The 15,058-nt window shown below is 38.0% G+C and overlaps 4 protein-coding genes across 4 annotated transcripts; 1 reads left to right on the top strand and 3 right to left on the bottom strand.

The window, feature by feature from the left end:
- Positions 1-2,700: 2,700 nt before the first annotated feature.
- LOC127791914 (17.5 kDa class I heat shock protein-like) lies at positions 2,701-3,366 on the bottom strand. The gene has a single exon (XM_052322097.1). It carries the CDS (start codon positions 3,295-3,297, stop codon positions 2,827-2,829), a length of 471 nt encoding a protein of 156 aa, XP_052178057.1. The 5' UTR covers positions 3,298-3,366; the 3' UTR covers positions 2,701-2,826.
- A 4,248-nt stretch (positions 3,367-7,614) lies between these two features.
- LOC127791929 (18.5 kDa class I heat shock protein-like) lies at positions 7,615-8,357 on the bottom strand. The gene has a single exon (XM_052322123.1). It carries the CDS (start codon positions 8,246-8,248, stop codon positions 7,790-7,792), a length of 459 nt encoding a protein of 152 aa, XP_052178083.1. The 5' UTR covers positions 8,249-8,357; the 3' UTR covers positions 7,615-7,789.
- Positions 8,358-9,222: 865 nt separating this feature from the next.
- LOC127791901 (17.5 kDa class I heat shock protein-like) lies at positions 9,223-10,189 on the top strand. The gene has a single exon (XM_052322077.1). The coding sequence runs from the start codon at positions 9,356-9,358 to the stop codon at positions 9,917-9,919; it is 564 nt and encodes a 187-aa protein (XP_052178037.1). The 5' UTR covers positions 9,223-9,355; the 3' UTR covers positions 9,920-10,189.
- Positions 10,190-11,287: 1,098 nt separating this feature from the next.
- Positions 11,288-12,051, bottom strand: LOC127791934 (18.5 kDa class I heat shock protein). Its single transcript, XM_052322137.1, has one exon. It carries the CDS (start codon positions 11,907-11,909, stop codon positions 11,451-11,453), a length of 459 nt encoding a protein of 152 aa, XP_052178097.1. The 5' UTR covers positions 11,910-12,051; the 3' UTR covers positions 11,288-11,450.
- Between the last annotated feature and the right edge of the window lie 3,007 nt (positions 12,052-15,058).

Here is a 15,058-nt window from a genome sequence, read left to right as displayed (position 1 = left end):
TCCGTCACAGATGAAGCAACCCCTTGTCTTGGGTTTACTTGTGTCATTAGTGCCAGCCTTTCCTTTGCCTTTGAAGCTGCCTTTTTGCTCGGACTTCCAATCGTCTCTTCGTTTTCCTTTCTCTTTAACCTTCTTGCCAGCACCATTTGTGGATTTTAAAGCCTGAAGGTCAACCAATGCGTCCGTAACAGCCTTTGCCGACAGAAGGTCTTTCACATCCTGCTTCCTATGCTCTGTTTGGGCCTAGGCTTGGAGACCAAACATGAAACTGAATAACTTGTCATCTTCTGACATTTTGTTAATGTCCATCATTAAAGAACTGAACTGCTTGACATTCTCCTGCACAAATCCAATCTGTTTCAACCTTCTCAGCGCCTCACGAGCTATCCAGGAGCCATGGGAGGGCAGGAACTGAGCCTTCAATTCTGCCTTTAATTCCTTCCATGCTCGGATCGTTGGCTTGTCTTTGTCATCGGCCAAGATTCAAGTGCGCCGCTATAATTTTGCATCTTCAGCCAAGAACATACTTGCGAGATCCACTTTCTCGCTATCCGAAATGCGGGTAGTTTTAAAATACTACTTCATGTTCCACAAAAAGTTCTCAAGGGCCTTTGTTTTTTGTACGCCTATGAAGGCCTTAGGTTCTGGAAGCATCACCCCCACCAGAGGGTCCACTTAACAAAGCACGCTTCAGCAGCGCAACGTCTTCCTCTAGTGCAAATATTTGCGCCCTCAGCTCCGCCTCACGTGCCTTTGCCTTCACAAATAGGTACACCTGCAGGTTGGCTATATTGGTTACTAGCATTTCTTCCCATGTTATGGCCCTATCCTTGGTAGAACTGCATAGATCTTCCACCACGGACTGTAGGTCTTCCAAGGATGAGGTTGCCTCCGCAACTTTCTAGGTCAACAAGGATTCATCAGCCAGGTTTCTCTCACCCGCATAGGCTTCGAGCCGAGTAACCCGATCATGAACAGCTTCATCGTCACCAACCATTCTTCTACCTATTTCTCTGTGCAACGTCTTAGTGACCCAATCATGAACAGCTTCATCGTCACCGGCCATTGTTCTACCTACTTCTCTGTGCAACGTCTTAGTGCTCTGATACCAACTATCAAGAGGCTCGCCCTTGGTATTCAATCGACAGCCTCGTGATGGCCCTAAGTCCGCTGACTCAGGCTCAACCAACAACCCTCCAAGGTTAACAACGCAAACACGAAAGTACATACAAAGGAATACGGGAAAAACTCCCAACTCTATATTAAATCCCTTGAATACAAAGAATATGGCTTGGGTTAGCTCTCTCTCTCCCTCTAAGCTAGTTACAAGATCGCCCATCTATACATATATAAAGCTGACCAGACCATGCTGTGTCTACGCCTCACAGACATGCGCCCCAAATCCTAATGTGGGTTGTGCGTCTCATGGACATGCATCCAGATATGCTAGGGTGGGCCACCCCTGAAGGACAGACCTCATAAACAAGGAACATGTGCGCGCCTCGAGGGCATACACCTATCGGCGCACGGGCAGGACCTGTCCTGTGGATGCGGCTAAAACTCCCACATGTTGCTGATTGTATAATGACGTCAGCCCTTGCCCCAACCGCTCAGCCGCACGCGGCGGCACCAAGCTGCCTACGCTTGCCCCAACCATACTGTGCAATGGTCTGCCTGCAGTGCCATAACCCTCGTGGCCCAACTTTCACACGCTTGCTACCCCTTTGGCATAGCGACCTTGTGTCATCCAACACTTAATCTATATATTGTCCACCCATAACCCACGTTGACATGCCATCCTCGTGGCAAGATACTTCACCAGTGCTGGTGGCATGCTAGTGAGGTTCCAACTTGGTCACACCTACGACATAGCAATTGGTTGGAACCGTTTGTGCTAACCATCATTTTTCATTCACGACATAAAGACAAGCAAAGAGCAACACAATCGGCATTGCAGAACCACAAAATAAAAAATAATAAAAATTACATTTGCCTTTTGCAAAATTTCTGAAATGAAGTGTTGTTGGAAATTAAATTAGTTTGGCTCTTTTTGCTATTTTTTAAAAATTAATTTAGCTTTAAACACCGAGTTTTATTGAGTTTGGAGGTCCACTCCTAGTTGTTTGGTAATAAAGACATCTTTTGATAATTCATTTTACTTTTTAATGCCATTATATGTGAACATAATATGAAATTAAATATTTTTTTGTGTAAGCAAGCCTTAAGTTGAAGGTTAAGGCAATTCTTGAGCAAAATCAGGCTCATCTAGGACATTTCCTAACGTAACTAAATTATAAATTACAAGACAACTAAAATAACCTAACTAGGCATAAGATGAATGGTCGATCAAATAATATGTCGGTTTTAGTTTGGTGGGTTGTGAGTTCGATTTTTGTTCTACATAGTAAGATGAAAGCTCACACATGCAATTTACCTCACCTAATGTAATCGAGTACACGAGCATGAGAGTGGCGCAAAGACGATCATCCCAAGAATAAAATTTCAAGAATAAAATAAAAAATAGGCATATAGCTCTCCCATGATCAGTAAGGATGACTAATTAGCTCTTTTTGTGACAAGTTCGTGAAAAATCTTACAATAATTAAACATACTTAGAGTAAAACTTGCCGCTGGTTAGGGAAAAAGGTAGATTATAGAGTGTTGGGGAGAAATGTTGATACAAAAAGAACATTTAAACAATTAATACAATACGGAAATAATTTTTATTTTGTTTTCCTCTTAAAACTCACAATATTATATTGGAAAGACCCAATATAAGTAAACTAATGCACCCGAACAATTAACAAACACAAAGGCAGTAGTAATTCAGCCATCGATCTCAACGTTCTTCACATCATACTTCTTCACTTCTTCCTTCGGGATAGACACTGTGAGAACTCCATTTTCCATTGAAGCTTTTACTTCTTCCGTCTTCACATTCTCCGGCAACCGGAACCGCCTCACGAACTTTCCACTGCTCCGCTCCCTCTGGTGCCACGTCACCTCCTCTTCCTCCGGCTTCTGCGCCTTCCTCTCGCCGCTAATCTTTAAAACCCGATCTTCCTCAAGCTCAACTTCGACCTTAACTTCTTCCTTGTTAACCCCAGGAAGATCCACCATAAACTGGTGAGCTTCCGGCGTCTCCCTCCAGTCCACGCACGGGAGATTAACCATCTTGGAGAACTCCGCCGAGCAACACGAGGAAGCGAACTCCTTCATCGGCAGTCGGACGTGGAAGGCGGATGAGATGTTGCTCCGGCGGCCGCCGCAAACGCTCGGGCATAGAACCGTCGCCATCTTCCTCTGATCCGTTCTGTATATGTTTTGCTTAAGAAAAGTGATGTAGCTGCTGTTGTCGAGCGATTGTTGGTGGATGTGGAGATTGAGAGGATAATGTCGGACATTTATAAGCATCCTAGCTAGGGCTTGGGAGGCTTCGAGTATGTTCCAGATGTTTCTGTAGTTGCTTTTGAGAAAGTGACGCGCGAATGGACTTTGTAGCTTCGTCTACGCGTCTGTGTGAACATGCGAGGATGCCAATGCTAACGTTCACAACGGAAAATAAATAAATAAGGTTACGTTTTTTTAATTTTTTTTATTTTTAATTTTAATTTTTAATTTTTTATTTTAATAATTTATTTTTAAAAAATTAAAATCACGTTTTCTTTGTCATTTTAAACAACTATTTCTTAAAACAAAAAATTAAAAAATACGTTCTCTTTAAAATTTTGAAAATAATTTTTTAATAATATTTTATTTAATAAATTTAATTATTCAAAAAATTAAAAATATTTAATATTAATATATGATTAAAAATATATATTTTAAAATTAATGAATTTTATAATATTTTTTCATTATAATAATAAAATATAAATAAATAAATGTGTTTTGATTTTAGAGTTTGTTTTAAATGAAAACACTTCAAATAACTTTTTGTTATTTTGAGTTTCCTTTACAATTCTTTTTTTTGTTTTCAAAAATTTATTTTTAAAAACAGAATGTATTTTCATTATTTTAAAAAATTAAAAACTAAAAATAATTTAAAAACAACAAAAAGAACGCAATCTAAATATTTGAAATGGCCTGTTGCTAGTGGGCCATGCTTGAGCACACGTTCGACGGGCATAATCGTATTATCTATATATATATTATTATAATAAAACAGTCGTCAATTTTTTTTTTGCCCATTTTTATTTTCTATTTCGATATTTTATTATATTTTATTTTTTTTCTTACTCAAAATAGAATTTTTATAAGTTATTAATTAAGTCTAGATCTGTGAAAAATGTGTAGTTCTTAAAACCTGTAAATGGTTTTATTCATGGTTGAATAGTGTTTGAAAAATGTCTAAGGTATATGAAAAGGTAAAATCTAATCCATATTATTAATTTTTAAATATTAACATAAAATTTTAATTAAAATAAATTACAGAAAAAATAGACTTTTTTAAATCAGGAGAAATCTTGAGATATCAAGTAGTACCATCAAATACCGACTGCTAAGTATATTTTTTTAAAAATAAATTAATTTTTTATTTTATTTCCCATAATTTATCTCTCATTCTCTCTCAATAAAACCACCACTCAAAACTCTAAAACTCTTAATTAGTTTCGTGCAAAAAAAGTACAAATATTATATATGTTTATGTTAATACTTAGTTTTGAAAAATAATTAGTTTGTAAGTTATGTTAAATTAGTTATTTAGACAAAATTAAATTATTTTAAATAAATCGTTTAAGTTATTTTGACAAAATTAATATTTTCTATAGGCTATTTATATTTACCATATGTTGTCATATTTCTTTTGAAAATTTTATTTTATTATATATTTTTATTATTTATATTACTAATTTATTATATGTTATCATATTATTTATTATTTTATATAATTTATTTATATTTATCATATAATAAATTAATTATTAATTTATGAAAAATGTAAAATTCTTGAAATCTGTAAATGAAATTTTTAGTCGTGAGATTGTCAATTTTAAATAAATTTAATACATATAAACTTATATGCGTCGCGTCGCATGGAGAATAAACTAGTTAGATAATATAGTTATTTCGCCCAAATTAAAGATGTCTTACAAGTACGAGAAACTTTATCCGATAATTTATAGAGTAGTCACTGCTCATTCGTTTTTATAATAATATATAAATAAGTTTTGGTAAATTACGAAAAAATGATGAATTTTTTATTTTATTTTGATTTTTATAATAACTTTCAGTTTTTAATAATATGCCAAAATGTATATTAATGGTTTTATTTTATTGAATTATTATTGTTGAATGTCTATTATTAAACTTCAATTATTTAAGCTTACAGTGGCCACATTCCGCCGGGGGGTTGGTAGAATTCGCAGCTGTCTAAGCTCACCGTGGACTGGACGGGGACGCGGGAAGGCCACCTGTTAATGGTGGATCTTCCTGCAGGTGTGGGGAAGGAAAGAAGTAAAGGTCGAAGTTGAGGAGGATGACAGAGTTGCGAGGATTAGCGGAGAGGGGAAGGTGGTGGAGACGTGGCACCGGAGGGAGCGGAGCAGGGGAAGTTCACGAGGGGGGTTCCACTTGCCGGAGAATGTGAAGACGGAAGAAGTAAAAGCTTCTATGGAGAATGGAGCTCTCACGGTGTCCATCCCCAAGGAAGAGGTGAAGAAGGATCACGCACCGATTCAAAAAGTTAGAACGCAGGAATTAAAAATTAGAAAGTCAAAAATGGTGTTAGTTGAGTTTGTGTTTTCTAACGAGCTTCGAGGCGATGATGATAGTTCAAGTTAATTTCATAGATTTCAGTCCAGAATTAAAGCGACGATTCAACATCTTTACTGGTAGTCCAAATTGAAGTTGGACCATAAGCCCTTATCCCTCTCTTTGGAGGAGAAATGGGCCTTGGCCCATTTACTGAAGAGAGGGGAAAGCCCATGAAGCCCATTATCCTTTGGTCTAGGGTTCCCATATATAAGGGTTTTTGTTCCCTTATTTGTGTCATGTGTGTGTGGCGGTCGATTGTGTTCTCTTCTACTTCTCTCTCTGGCCGATCATGCCTTGCTTCCTTTTCCATGCGTGACCGATTCTCCATGGTTGCCTTTCCTTCTCGATTTTATGCTCATTTTCTTGTTGGGTGTCACATCTTCCTTATGCATTGTGGCTGTCCGTCAATGACATTTGGGACACCTATTTATTCCGAGTTGTTGTCTTCTCTTTGGTAAGTTTTTCAACCCTTTGTTGAACCCATATCTTCGTGATTGCTCTATATTCCTTAACGGATCATATTGTGTGTGAAAGCTTGTGTGGAAGGGTGAAGGGTGTTGACCGACCATGCAGCTTGGGGGTTTGAGGGTTTCAATTCTTGGGGAGGGGGGGGGGGGAAGTTTGGGCTCCTTTATGGCTTGGTGTTCCTATTCTTGGTTGTTGCCTAAGTGATGATTAGATGAATCTAGATCTGAGCCTTGGATTAGTCTTTGTGACTGTCATTGTTTCCAAAATAAGGAGTTTTACTTCGTGTTCAATTTCTTGTTATTTTTGATCCATTCTATTTGTTTTGATTTTGTGTACTAACTTTGATTCGTAGAGTTTCTGCCTCAACAGTGTTTGTCAAGGTGAAGAAAGAGACAGAGAGAATGAAAAAGATACAATAACCAAGAATAAGAACACCCTAGCTTTTAAAAGACTTTGATTTAAGCTAAATTATTATTCTATGTGATTGTAAGTGTGTGCGCGCTTGCGCATGCTGTATCCCACATGGGTGGGATAAAGGATAGTTCAAGGGTATAAAGACCCTTCCCTAGCTTTTGCAATGCATTGAACACGATCGTTTTATCTTGCTATGATAGTCGCCAAAGTTTGCTCATCGTCAGTGCAAGACGATTACTATCTTTAATATAGCGGAACAATGTGACTCAATCATTCTCCTATTTTCTTTACATTCCGGTTGTAATTTATTACTTCTATCGATATTAATAAGTTCGTTGGGGTTGTCTAAGATTACTATAGTTGGTACCGAGTTTATTAAGTTCTTGTTGTAAGATTCATAATCTATATACACATGCTGCAAGTTTTCCTATAATTATAAGTTTAGTTTGTGGTAACATATTTGAATTAAGACTCGAAAAACACGTGCGGGTTAAAAGGTTAAAGGAAATATGGATTAATAATTTAAAAATTAATTCACATGAAGCTAAAAGTGACATCGGCTGAAACGCAGTGCAACTCTCCCAAATCTGCCTCTGAGAAGGACTGCGAAAAACTATTGCTTTTCATTCGGTCATTTGTGTGATATTGTTAAGAGGAGTAAAGAGAAGAGGGCAATATTGTCTGTGAGAACACAGTGATTTTGAATAATGAAGCTGCTTAAGCAAAGAAACAGAGGGCAATAATGAAGTCTGTTCAGTTTTCTTTTAAATTAATAATGAGATTATTGAATATTTATCTGAGATAATAAAATTTAATTCAGTAAAACAATAACTAAAATTATTATATAACACCAATTTAATTCAGTAATCAAATAATTCAAACTTGCTTGCAGTGCTACAGAGATACCATGAACTTGATTTTTCTCTGTCCCTCAGCGTATTCATTCAGTGTATTAATAGAAGCTAGTAAGACAATGTACAACAGTAAATACTCAAAAAATATATCTTATTCGATTACATAACCATAGAAGCCATCTAAGCAGAGCATTCGGCACTCCCGATCGATCACAAATCACTCAACCACACCGACGACAACATTCCCTCGCATACAAAGCCTTCACTCACAGTAGCAATTTCTCATTACTCATAACTCTAACCAGAGATTTCAATCGCCTTGGTATCCAGCTTCTTGATCTCCACCTTGGGAATCGTCACAGTCAGAACTCCATTCTCCATGGACGCCTTTACCTCATCCATCTTCGCATTTTCCGGCAGCCTGAACCGCCTCATGAACTTCCCGCTGCTGCGCTCCACTCTGTGCCAGGCATCGTTCTTCTCCTCCTTCTCCACGTTCCTCTCGCCGCTGATCTGCAGAACTTTGTCATCTTCGACCTCCACCTTCACTTCCTCTTTCTTCAGCCCCGGAACATCGGCCTTGAACACGTGCGCTTCCGGTGTTTCCTTCCAGTCCACGCGAGTGTTCACCAGTGCAGAGTTTTCTCCAGAAAGTTGAGGGAACGGGAAGTCCCTGAGAGGATCCCAAACGTCGAGAGAGAATGGATCGAAGACGCCACCACGTCGGCCGCCGAAGAAGCTTGGGATCAACGACATTTTCTCCTGAGAGCGGGGCTTAGATGATCGAAGAAAACAACGAGCGATTTGACTTGGCTGATTGATGGACACAAAGTTCTCTTGGAATCTCACTTGTTGCGATGCGAGGGAATGAGGAGCCGCTCGGCAATTTATAGCATCGAAAAGAGAATTCCAGCAGCTTCAGGGCATATCCAGACCTCCGTAATTAGTCAAGAGGCGTTTCTAGTACATTTCAGAAATCTCTAGTTTAAGAGCCCAATTAAAAATCCTTACATCTGAGTGAGGCCCAATATGTTGTAGGCCTGGGCTGTTGTTAGCCCAGGGTAAGCCTGTACTTCATACCAGCCCATCATTCATTAAGCTTTCCAATAAGATAACAGCAAATTGGAACTTAAATTTAAAAGTGAAAAATTCATTAAATTTTGATATTTTTGTTTTAATTAATTAAATACTTAAAATTTAGATTCAAAAAAGCCAAGTCAATCTGAATTACGTCATTTTAATTGAATCAATCCAGTGCCTGAATTTTATTGTAAAACTCAATCAAGTTCGAAAACTTTCAGACCAATTAATGTAAATTTAAATTTTTTATTTTATTTATATATACTTTTAATGAAAGCTAGTTGCGGATAGTATTAAAGTGTTTCCGACCTAAAAAATATATATTTATGATTAGAGATGAAAAACTAAATAAATTTTCAAAATATTTATGTAATAGAGAAAAGGAGATAAAATAAGAGATTAGATATGAAAATTTTAAATTGTTTTATTTAACCGAAGGCCCCTACATAATTTCTAGGAATTGGTTGGGCTGAATGAAGTTTCTGGTTCATTCTAGAAACACCTAATTGGGCGGCCAAGATAAACAATACAAGATGAGGATTAGGCCCGTCAATGTGGACTGGGTCGGGCCCATTACTGGGTTGGCCCATTTCAAAAGCTTATTAATGTACGCATATGTATTGGGAGCGAAATGTGAAAGCTCACGTTCACATCCTTGCCGGTTCACACAGAGATGCCGCTTCCTCCCCGCAGAAACAACCAGAAGCATCGTGGAACATACGAGAAACCTCCTTCGATTGCTTACAAATAGCGAACGTTGTCTCCACTTTTTTCAGACCAACAATGAGTTGCAGCAAGGTTCAAAAACAGCTACCTCATCAGTTTTGCACGCAATCGAAACTGATAAGCAAGCACCGAAAAGGGAGGAAGATGAGGTCGATGTTGAATGAATGCCCAAGCGTTTGCGGGAGCCGACGGAGCAGCATATTCAACCCATTCTCTTCAGGCTTCCCCGTTTGGCTGCCGTTGAAGGAGTCCGCAGCTTCCTCGTGTTCGGAGCTGCAGGTGAACTCCCCGTGCTTGGACTGGAAGGAGACGCCAGAGGCTCACGTGGTTATGGTGGATCTTCCTGGGATTCAAAAGGAACAGGTTAGGGTGGAAGTGGAGGATGATAGAGTTTTAATTATTAGCGGAGAGTGGAACGTGGAGAAGCCGGAGGAGGAGGAGACGTGGTGGCACCGAAGGGAGCGAAGGAGGGGAAAGTTCAGGAGGCAGTTGGGGTTGCCGGAGAATGGGAAGACGGAGGAAGTGAAAGCTTCAATGGAGAAGGGAGTTCTCAGAGTGTTCATCCCCAAGGAAGAAGTGAACAAGAAGGATGAAGTGAAGAAGGTTGAGATCGATGGCTGAATTGATGGGCTATATACTGCCTAAATTGGAATGCTGTTGCTGTACATCTTGACTTCTTGTTATTAATCTGCGTGGTGTTTGTGTAATTTATATTAAGTTTATAGAAAGGGTCTATAGTATGGTGATTTTGAATAATGAAGGCTAGCTAGTTCAGACAGCAGGCATGCCAAATTAAAGAATTTCTTTATTTATGTAATGTTTTCTCATGCGTTATAATATATACATATACAGCAGTATATAGCTCTCTAAATAAACGGTGCATTCTGGTCTTTAGATTTCCTTTTTCTTTTGGTCGTCCTCACACTAAATGATGAAAATTAAGCCATCTTTAAATTCCAAGCATCAATTTTTATTATTTCTTTGATTAACCAATGTAAACTTGCATGAGGCCGAGAAGATTTTAAGTTGCTGCTTGGCGGTATACTGAAGAGAAATTGCTGAAAGCACCACAGTTGAAGAGGCTACAATCTCATCAAGGCATTATTCTAGAAAAGAACAAGAAAGGGATAATATTCGCTTGTGAGGCTATAGACATGAAAAAAAGATTTGAGTCATGCTCTATCTTATTGGTACATTTGAGAGTTGACCGAGACCCACTTAAATAGATTTAATGCGAGGTTTGGAGAAAAAATTTAAGTAAAACTGAGGGAAGTGATCATAAGGTAAAAAAACTTCGGAATGAATATATATCGACATAATCATGAAATTTACAAAAGGATAAGTTCAAAAATTATAGATAAAACAGAAGAAAATAATTACAAAGGCCCGAGACACGCTTTCAAGAAAAGGCTCTTTAGGAAGCCCTCCCAACAATCTCCTAACCAAAGAAAAATCCGAGTGACCTAGCAAGGTCTCCTTGACAAGTCTCCCAAAGACTCTTTCTAGCAGGGCATTCCCAAAACAAAAAATTAAGTGCAAAAAAATAACTATACAAAAATTATAAATCCTAAAATATCAATGATGCTCGTCACAAATCCTAAAATATCAATTAAGTACAAATGGACTAGGCCTGCCTTGCACGGATTGAGAAAAAAATGAAAAAAGTAGAAAGACGCGTCCAAACAGCAGATAGTTGTGCAGATGGTTGTGTTATGCTTTAATCTTCTTTGATAGTTGAGCTTAAAATAAATTTTCATGGGATTAGGCTTAATGGTGGAATGCACATCCTGCCGTGTTCCATCCCATCTCCGCGCGTCTTCGCCGTTACAGTTCGTGACACAGATTGTTGCCATGCAAGACTATTCTAGGTGCACTCCCTAACCATTTGAAGTTTATCGTACGACGGATGTCAACGGCTATTCCAGCTTAGCGGAATCCATCAATCCAAATGATCTCTGATTATATAATTCAGACCAATTAGATGGAATGTATACTCCCCAAGAGAAATAATCACTAATTATTTCGATTACAATACCGTTTTACAGGACATCAACTGAGAATTTCGGACATTCAATCGCAAAACATACATTCCTCTGATGAACCGAGAGAGACACAAACACGCGCATAGAGACAATTAGACAAATGCAGAATTCTAACCAGAGATTTCAATCGCCTTGGTATCCGGCTTCTTGATCTCCACCTTGGGAATCGTCACAGTCAGAACTCCATTCTCCATGGACGCCTTCACCTCATCTATCTTCGCATTTTCCGGCAGCCTGAACCGCCGCATGAACTTCCCGCTGCTGCGCTCCACCCTGTGCCAGGCATCGTTCTTCTCCTCCTTCTCCACGTTCCTCTCGCCGCTGATCTGCAGAACTCTGTCGTCTTCGATCTCCACCTTCACTTCCTCTTTCTTCAGCCCCGGAACATCGGCCTTGAACACGTGCCCTTCCGGTGTTTCCTTCCAGTCCACGCGAGTGTTCACCAGTGCAGAATTTTCTCGAGAAAGTTGAGGGAATGGGAAGTCCCTGAACGGATCCCAAACGTCGAGAGAGAAAGGATCAAAGACGCTACCTCGTCGACCGCCGAAGAAGCTTGGGATCAGCGACATCTTCTTGTGATAGCGAAGTTTAGAAGATCAAAACAAACAACGAAGGATTGAATTTGATTTACAGCATAGAGATCCGAGTGGATACTGAGAAAGAAAGCAGCTGAGACTGTCTTACCGTACAATAATACTCCAGTGCGAAGACTCGAGTAGCCGCTTGGCATTTTTATAGCAAATCAGAGAGTTCCCTTTCTAGTATCTTCGCGGCTTTTCCAGCCTTACTTTTCATTAGTCTGACTGACAACCTTCCGAGAACACTCCAGAAAGGACTAATTGGAGGGCCCAACTACAAATCCCAAGTGAGCCCAACTTGTACTGGGCCTGATGTGTTTCTGGGTCGGCCCATTTTGAGACTCTTCCTCAGATCGTTACACGGAAGTACCCTCGTCACTTATCAATATGTGACTCTTGGTATAGATTTGTAAACTGAAAAAAGAAGTGCAATTAACTTTGTAAAGGTGTCGCCCTCTTCCTTGAAAAATTAAAATTAAACATTATGCAACTATTGTTTTGGGAATCTTAGTGCAAGCAGAAATATATTTGGCATAATGGCCATTTGACAAAAAGGAAAAAGCTTGGATATTTAGCCAATTATTGTTGGGATCTTCATATGGTATATTTGAATTTATTATATGAACGTCAAAAAATTCAACATGATTTACACAATATCTCAACCTGTTATAAATAGACAAAGCAATGAGAGTCTTGATGTTAATGATGCTCTTAATTAGAGACAATAGAAGCTTATTCTCAAGAGAGCTCCTAGAGCCTTAGGGACAACTTCCAAACCATTTCTTTGAACCATTATAAAGCATTGAGGTGACAATATAGCACATCTGGTCACAAGTTTTACTTTTGCTCCTTTTTTTTTTTTATATAGAATTGCTCTAGAAGTGAATCTTTGCCCAAGAATCCATCCGAAACTGCAAGAAAGTCTCTCACAGGAACATCAATCTCTCCCAAAGAGCTATCGAGAATGAGGATTGTGGGAGACCCTTTCGAACCAACAAGGCAAGGTGGGTTTTGCCTTAATTTGAAGAGAAATTGTTGAAAGCATGATAGTTGGAGAGGCTAGAATCTCACTAAGGCATTAGCTTAGAAAAGAGCAAGTGGGATAATAAGTCTATCTTTAGCGCTTGTGACACTGTAGATATGAAAAAGATAATTAAGAATTTATATGTGCATAAACCAAGATCCATTAAATATACTTAATGGGAGACTTAAAAGAATATTTTGAGTAAAACTGAGGGGAAGATCTTTAAGAAAAAAAAATTTAGGATAAAGGTATCCACCCAATAAATATCCATAATCATGGAATCTACAAAAAGATAAGTCTAAAAGTTAAAATAAAATATAAGGGACAAAATAGAAAAAAAAGTGACAAAGGGCCCGAGAGACCCTTTGAGGGAAGGTTTTTCGAAAAATCTTTTTAGCAGACTCCTGACGAAAGAAAAGTCTAAGGTAGTGTTCTCTTTGTATTTTATTTTTGAGTTTTGAATTTTGAATTTATTTTGAGTTTTGTGTTTTGAGTGTTTGTTTTGAGATTTCTAAAAATGCATTCTCTTTGTCATTTTGAAAAATTATTTCTCAAAACTAAAAATTGAAAATGCATTTACTTTGTAATTTTTGAAAAATTATTTTATGTTTTTTTTTCTTTTCTTTTTTATTTCTTTCATTTTCTTCCCTTTCCTTTTTCCATTCTCCAATGCTGCATCTTTTCCGGTCGACGATTCTATCACCGGCGACCACCGATCAGAGCCTACCATTAGAAGCTCCAAGCCAAGGGAGTTAACATACCCCAAAACCAACAAGATCCAACGGACAAATCTCCGTAGATCTAAGATTGATGGTGGCGGCTTTCAATAGAACCAGCAAGATTGACGGTGGCAGTTTTTAGCGGTGGCGAGCGAGGTCTATGGCGGCTTTAGCGGTGGCAGGCGATGTCGATGGTGGCTTCAGCGGTGGCGGGCGAGGTCAATGGCCGATGCTTGCGAGAAAGAAAGCAGAGAGGAGAGTGGCAGCGACGTCGATGGCGAGTCGGTCGACAACCGATGCTTGCGAGAGGAAGAACAAAGAGGAGAGTGGCAACGACAGAGATGGCGAGGCGGTCGACAGCTGATGCTTGCGAGAGAGAGAGAGCAGAAAGGAGAGTAGAGATGGCGAGGTCGTTAATGCTTGTGAGAGAGAGAGCAAAGAGAGCAGTTCTGTTGAGAATTTGGGGAGTTGGGGAGGGTGGGGGGTTTTGAGTGTTTTCTGTGTTTTTGAGTTTTCAGTGTATTTTCACTAAAAATACCCAAAACAACAAAATGTTGTTTTGGGTTTTCTTTACAAATTTTTTAGTTGTTTTCGAAAATGCATGTTTGAAAATAACAAAGTAAACGTGTTTTCAGTGTTTTGAAAAATTAAAAACTCAAAACGGGCTAAAAACGCCAAAGAGAACAGGCCCTAAGTGACTTGAGGAGGTCTTATTACCAAGTCTCCCGAAAACTCTCAAGTGAAACATTTCCAAAACAAAAAAAAGTAACCAAATAACTTTAAAATCCTATTTAAAAATTGTTTAAAGGATAAAGATATAATAAATTCTAATCAATTTTAGAATATTTTTCAAACTTTTTTATAAATAGATAAACTCTTATTCCTCAAAAATAAGTTTTTTTTTTTTTTTTTTTCAATTCAAGAATTTTGCAATATAGTCTTCAAACTTAAGTAATAGAATACTCAACGGTTTCATTATTTATAGAGTTTCAAAGTTTAAAAATGATTCTCTTAATAAATAAATTTTATTTTTATATTTAATCGACAGTAATTTAGATTCAATATTTCAATGCATTGTAAAAAAAGATAAAAAATGAAAATTACTAATTGTTCAATATCAAGGAGAAATGTAAATCTCAAATTTAAATAAAGGAGAAAAGATAAATACAGTAACTGGCATTCAACATTAAATGTGCACCTAACAAGTAATGTATAGTCTAAATTTTAATTTTATGAATTAAAAAATATAGTTTTATTTGAATACTGATAATATTATTTTAATAATCATATTATTTGTACATCAATTACTACACCATCCGAGTGCGAAAGAAACTTGGAATGACATTTCGTTTGAAGTTTCTGATCCAAATTCAAACCCAAACAAGAATCAAGAGCAA

Source organism: Diospyros lotus, chromosome 1, assembly GCF_014633365.1.
Source record: "Diospyros lotus cultivar Yz01 chromosome 1, ASM1463336v1, whole genome shotgun sequence".
Taxonomy (NCBI): Eukaryota; Viridiplantae; Streptophyta; class Magnoliopsida; order Ericales; family Ebenaceae; genus Diospyros; species Diospyros lotus.
This window is presented reverse-complemented; position numbering and strand designations above follow the sequence as displayed.